At 40.3% G+C, this 6,217-nt stretch overlaps 1 protein-coding gene across 2 annotated transcripts; it reads left to right on the top strand.

Moving 5' to 3' along the window:
- Nucleotides 1–2,534: 2,534 nt before the first annotated feature.
- On the top strand, nt 2,535–5,096 carry LOC142384833 (uncharacterized). 2 transcript variants are annotated; one of them, XM_075471146.1, is made up of 5 exons: nt 2,535–2,638; nt 2,723–2,766; nt 2,839–2,903; nt 3,813–4,513; nt 4,860–5,096. In XM_075471146.1, exons 2-4 carry the CDS (start codon nt 2,762–2,764, stop codon nt 4,499–4,501), a joined length of 759 nt encoding a protein of 252 aa, XP_075327261.1. In that variant the 5' UTR covers nt 2,535–2,638; nt 2,723–2,761; the 3' UTR covers nt 4,502–4,513; nt 4,860–5,096. The 2 variants fall into 2 exon arrangements, with proteins under 2 accessions (XP_075327261.1, XP_075327260.1); XM_075471145.1 differs by lacking the exons at nt 2,535–2,638; nt 2,723–2,766 and having other exon boundaries at nt 2,781–2,903.
- Nucleotides 5,097–6,217: the final 1,121 nt, after the last annotated feature.

The following is a 6,217-nucleotide window of genomic DNA, read 5'->3' as shown; positions in this document are numbered from 1 at the left end:
TGGGCAATCAGAGAAACGTCAGCGTGAATTACAAAACGGGAGAGCTGTGATTGGTTGATTTGCTAAGCGGCAACGGTGACGTAACGAACTGTGTCACGTTTCTGTCTGGGGCCAGTTTTTTATTTTTATTTTTTTTTAATACAACTTTAGCTTACAAGCTTTACAAGATACAAAAACAGTGCAAAAACATGACAAGTATCATTAATAATAAATGAAGAACAAATAAGCATACCAAAATAAATACATACATAAGTAGTTTAAATAATAAATGGAGAGAGAGAGAGAGAGAGAGAGAGAGAGAGAGAGAGAGGGAGAGAGAGGGAGAGAGAGAGAGAGAGAGAGAGAGAGAGAGAGAGAGAATATACCAGGGGACATGAACAATGAGGATTATACTGAGTTAAAGATTTCAAAGTGGGAGACTAGATTTATAGTTTTGATAGCTTTCTTGTTATTAGAGGAGGAAATTGACTTGAAATACATCTGGAGTTCTATCATGAAAGCACAAAAATTGTGTTTCACTTTGGCAAATTTACATTTGTGGATGTAATACTTTGCAAGAATTAAAATGAGATTAATTAAAAAATATTATTTTTCAGTGGGAGCATCACTCTTTATAAAACCAAAAATGACATTTTGCAAAAGGAGCTCAAAATCACAGCATGTATTATCTAAAATAAATCTACAAATATCTTGCCACAGCTTACGGGTATATTCACATTTCCAAAACAGATAAATAATGGTCTCAGTATGAGTGTCACAAAAGGCACACTTCAGATCAAGATCAACAAAATTGAATTTGATAAAGAATGATTTCTGGGGCCAGTTTCACCTGATGCAGGACGGAAGGTGAGAGGCGTGCAGAGGAGGTACAAACAGGTGCAGGGCTTCATCTCAGACCCAGGAAATATGCTAATTATTTTTAATGTATTTTTAATGTATCTTTAAACAGTTTTTTTTTTAATTCTTAGATTGTTTTTAAAGTGTTTATTATTGTATTATTATTATTATTGTATTATTGTATGTCTGCTACTGGATGCTTGAATTTCCTTCGGGATCAATAAAGTATCTAATTATCTAACAGTTTCTAAATGTGGCCTTTGGTTTGTAACAGGGAATAAAACATGGCAAAAACAGAGAGGAGTCCCACAAATAATTATTTAAATTTAAGTGACAATACATCATTGATTCAATAGAGTTTGAGCCGATAAGTGTCCCTTTCCATTCAAATTTATTTTATTTTACTTGTGTGTGTGCCATAGTCTAATGCTGTATTCATTATAATGGATGTCTATGGGAGCCGTTTCTGTAATCTGCCATTGTGGGAAAAACTAAAAAGCTGTAAAAACTGATGTTGTAACTTATCAATCCAAGCCTGTAGGGGGAGCTCCAGAGTGGGATTTTTGAGAAGTTACATTGTATTGCTTTAACATTGGAGGAATGGGATGCCAGAAAGGTCCCACTTTGGCTATTCTCCAAAATACTACCGTGTGTATATATATAAGGGCTGGGCGAGTTAACTCGTTGTTATCGTGATAAATATTTTATCACGCTTTTTTTTTTTTTATTATTATTATTTTTTGGGGCTTTTAATGGATAGGAAAGTTCAGGAAGCGGGGGGCAGAGAGGGGGAACAACACGCAGCACAGGGCCCTTCGATGCGGGACTCAAACTGGGGGCCAGCTGCAGCGAGGACTATAGGCCTTTTACGCAACAAACCCTGGGCCATTATCCTCCACAAATGAACTTAATTTCCGCCGGAAGTAGTTTGCGCAGCGTTTGCCAATGTAAATAGATGATGCTAGTTTTGACAGCCCACTCGCAGCTCGTATAGCTAATAATGTCCTTACAATGGGAACAGAGTTTAAATACGTTAACTGGAGATGTTGCAGTGCAACAGTGCAAGTTGTATAATAGAATTTAGTTTATGGAAATATATAAGAGTATATAAATGTGTGTATATGAGTAAGGTCCGTGTAATTGTGTAGGCATATGTAGATATATGGGTGTATATATATATATATTGAATTGTTTTGTACATGAAATGTGCTATACAAATAAATTTGATTTGATTCGCCCTGTGATGAACGACTGACCCGTACAGAACATACCCTGCAACAATGACAGCTGGGATTGCCTCTAACCTCCCTGTGACCATGAGTTGGATGAAGCAGGCACGATGGATGGATGGATGGATGGATGGTGATACAAGTGATATGAAGGGAGAGAAAATAGGGCCAAGAGATTGTGAGGTCTGACTTTTTCCTGGAGAACCATTTTGTGATGCAAATGTATTACTCTGTTGAACGCATATTGTTCTGAGAAGCAAAACGCTTTATTTTTTAAACCCCAGCCAACTAGCCGGACTACCTTCATCAACACCAAAACGAGGCTGGAACTCTGCTCACAGGACGCAGCAGGAGGTAAGAAGATGTTCATAAATGATGTTGCTGATATGGGATGTTACACAGCTTCATGTCAGAAGAGGCGAACTGTCCCTTTAACAGTGAGGAGTGTGGCCTCGCCGCTCCAGCAGCAGCTGCAACCACTGAGTAATCAGCGGCCTCTGCATCTTAAGGAAGCACATCTCCTGAGCTGATGCCACAGAGGAGTATTGTGTGAGCTTTTGTGCTGGTGAAAGGTAAGAACGGTGGTTTTTAGCCTGTTTTTGTGCATCTTTGCTGATGAGTGTGTTGATGTATTTGTTTAAATTTGCTCTATGTAGGGGAGACGTTAAATCTGTGTTCTACCCATTTGTTCCAGAATGAAGTGAGTAAACTTAAGTAAAGCATTACATGATTAATTGACTCTGGCACTGACACTGTGAATGTTTCTCTTCAGGGTGTTGTGGATTTCTTGTCTGCTGATTGGAACTATCGCCTGCTTTCCTTCACAAGCTGGTAAAGGTTCGAATCAAATTTATTTGTTGCACATTTCATGTCCAAAACAATTCAAAGTTCTTCACATAAAATAAAAGCATTGCAGCAGGGAGTGGAAGAAGCGTTTAAATGCATAAAAAATATAAAGAGAAACAAATAAAATAATTTAAATGAATTAAAAACAAGCAACAGTCCAGATAAGTTCAAAGATATCGTGCAGATTTCATGCATAGACACATGAGAACAAATGTTTTTAACCTGGATTTAAAAATGTCTCCATTTGGTGAAAGTTTAATCTCCACTGGCAAACCACAGTAAAAAAAAAAAACAACTCATAAGATTTACTTAAAAAACCCTTTGTAAGTATTTGCATTCAAATGATTTAAGTAAGATTTAATGCTGCAATATCAAGTAAATTTTACTGACCATAAAACAGAACAGTTTTGAAGATATTAAGTAACATTTACTTAATTACATCTAAGTTTTAAGTTATATTTATTTAAACAAATGAAGTAAAGTCTACTTGTTTTTCATAAGCAGGAACATCATTTTACTCAAACCTTTAAGTAAATGTTATATATCTGTAGTATTTGCTGTTATGAAGTAACTTAGTAGATTTTACCGATACACTTTCAGAGTAAAGTTTATGTAGTATTTCTAGGTTTATGTACATACAACTATTAAACATTTAAATTGTATGAGGAAACCTAAGTAAAACTTACTCTTCCCCATAATTCATGTTTTACGTTAATAAAATGTTTAATTTTACTTAAGAAGCTCGAGTTCTTACTGAATCTTAAAAATACAAGGTAGAAATTATTCCTCTAATAGAGTTTACTTCACCAAAAAGTCACTTTTTTTTTTTTTTTTTTTCCCAGTGACCAGTTGAAGCCGAGGTGTAAATAAACTTTCATTCCTTCTGAACTTTATCTTCAGATCGAAGAAACGGCTGGACCACAAACCCCATGTGGCCATATTTCACTTCACCGTTTTCCTTTCACCTCGGTCCGCCCGGGCTGAACTATGAGGATCCCACTGGGCGGTCCGATGGTTTCAGCCACCATCCTGCGCTGTACCACAGAGAGGGCATGAATGTGGCTGCTGTTGATGGCCAAGGTTCCCCCGTCCTGGTGGAACAGTTCAGCCCTGAGGAGGGTCAGTATGGGGACCCAGGAGCCGGCTCGGCTGGGGGTCGGTATGGGGACCCAGGAGCCGGCTCGGCTGGGGGTCGGTATGGGGACCCAGGAGCCGGCTCGGCTGGGGGTCGGTATGGGGACCCAGGAGCCGGCTCGGCTGGGGGTCGGTATGGGGACCCAGGAGCCGGCTCGGCTGGGGGTCGGTATGGGGACCCAGGAGCCGGCTCGGCTGGGCAGGTGTGGAGCAGTCGCCCTTACTGGTTGGAGGAGAACTGGAACTCCGCTCCCAGTGACCATGACAACGAGCCCTTCTTCACCGACATGTCCAATCGGGAGCCGCTCTACACTCTTGACTCGCATTCAGACTACCACCATCAGAGGAAAGTGGTCACTCAGGCCCGGTTCACGCCTCGCGGCGCCCTGAGACGCCAGTTTTCCAACAGTTTTGGCCACAGTGATCCTGAAGCTCTGGTCAGCCATGACTTTTGAAGATGTTTTCTGGTGAGGCTCGCCACATTCTGTCACTATGGAGCCCCTAAAGGGAAATGGAGGGCTTCATTTATTTTTCCCACGTCAGTGAGCCGGAAGTAAAACAGACACAGCGATTTCAGATGTCTCTCACTTATGTCAAAGCCATGTCTACGTGCAAGAATGGATTTGATGTCTTTATATGTTAGGCCAATACTAAAATAGAAATCGATAACCTTCTCCCACGGATGATGGGTAGGCTCCTCCATCGCTGTGGCTGTTTTACTTCCGCCATGTCCCTTTAGGGGCTCCGTATGTCACCGACTGTATTTCAGCCCTCTTCTTTACTTATTTTTTATTTTTTTTTTTCCTCCCATAGATCACTGCCCATGTGCAAACGTCCCAACTTGAGTCTCGATGGTTTTGTTGATGACCTGAAGACTTCACCGATCCGACCATCAGAAACTCGACATGTGACCAGAGACGCCGAGAGTAAATGGTCTTGTTTAGCTCGGCTTAAACCGCTGCTGCTTTGGCATCATTCTGCAACGGAGATTAATCTGCTGAAGAGGAGCCACACCTGTTAAACTGTACAACTGAAGTATGCTGTGAATAAAGTCATGTGCTCAGACCTGTGCATGTTGGACTGATTCTGAAAATTCAGTTATTAGATCTGTCAAACACTATTCAGGGTTATTTAATATACAATCGAAACGCAACCTGTTTTACTGGTAGTGCTTTGTTGCTCTTATTGACTAACTCTGCCAAACAACTTCTGTTCTCCACTTTATTCTGATTAATGAATTATCAAGAGCTTCAAGTTACTCTTTTGGACCTTTAGACTCTGCTGTATTTATTTCACCTCTAATGGTTAGTATGCTTAACATTAGAGGTATGGGATGCCAGAACGGTCCCACTTTGGCTATTCTCCAAAATACTACTGTGTGTATATAAGGGCTGGGCGAGTAAACTCATTATCGCCGATAAATGTTTTATCACGCTTTTTAAATTTTTTTTTTTTTTTTTTTTGGGGGCTTTTAATGGATAGGAAAGTGCAGAGAGGGGGAACAACACGCAGCACAGGGCCGTTTGATGCGGGACTCAAACCGGGGCCAGCTGCAGTGAGGACTGTAGCCTTAATCTCATGATTTCCCTGATTAATCACATTTGTACGCAGAATCCAAAAGTAGCGTATAGCTTTCATTTAGCTTTATTTTAAATGTGCTGCCATATGAATGAAAGTGCCATAACATTTGTTGTGCAAACACACTTTTAACATCAGCATCTTTCTGTAGTTTTTATGTAGAAGCCTCGCTCCACTGTCTGTTTCCTTGAATGACTTGCTGCTATCAGTTGTGTGTTTTGCCTTTAAGTGATATTTTAGACTGGAACTACTACGCTGAGAAGACAATTCAACTTGGCAGAGTTTACAGATGACTTTGGTTCTGTCGACTCCGCCGTCTGGAAGAACTTTAACATGAAAATGGCCGAGTAAAAGTTCCGTACCCTTCTCCATGTTTGGTGGATCCGCCGATTACTTTCTTTTCCTGTTCCACAGCAGCAGACTTTTACAAAATAAAAGCCTGTGAGCAACAGACTTTTACAGAATAAAATAAATAATAAAACCTGCGCTAATGCGCGATTAAACATCTATCGCCCAGCCCTAATATATGTAGGTTATATATATTTCTAGGCAAGTTCGTCACCGGGGGGGTGCAACTAGGCTGCATGGAGCAA

The sequence above is a fragment of the Odontesthes bonariensis genome, chromosome 7 (genome assembly GCF_027942865.1).
Source record: "Odontesthes bonariensis isolate fOdoBon6 chromosome 7, fOdoBon6.hap1, whole genome shotgun sequence".
Classification (NCBI taxonomy): domain Eukaryota; kingdom Metazoa; phylum Chordata; class Actinopteri; order Atheriniformes; family Atherinopsidae; genus Odontesthes; species Odontesthes bonariensis.
Note: the sequence above shows the minus strand (reverse complement) of the source record. Positions and strands in the feature narration are given on the sequence as shown.

Coding starts and splice junctions, on each gene's coding strand:
- LOC142384833 (XM_075471145.1), top strand. CDS start 2,825: ATGTTTCTCTTCAGGGTGTTGTGGATTTCTTGTCTGCTGATTGGAACT. Junction 2,904..3,812: donor TCCTTCACAAGCTGGTAAAG/GTTCGAATCAAA, acceptor CTTTATCTTCAG/ATCGAAGAAACGGCTGGACC.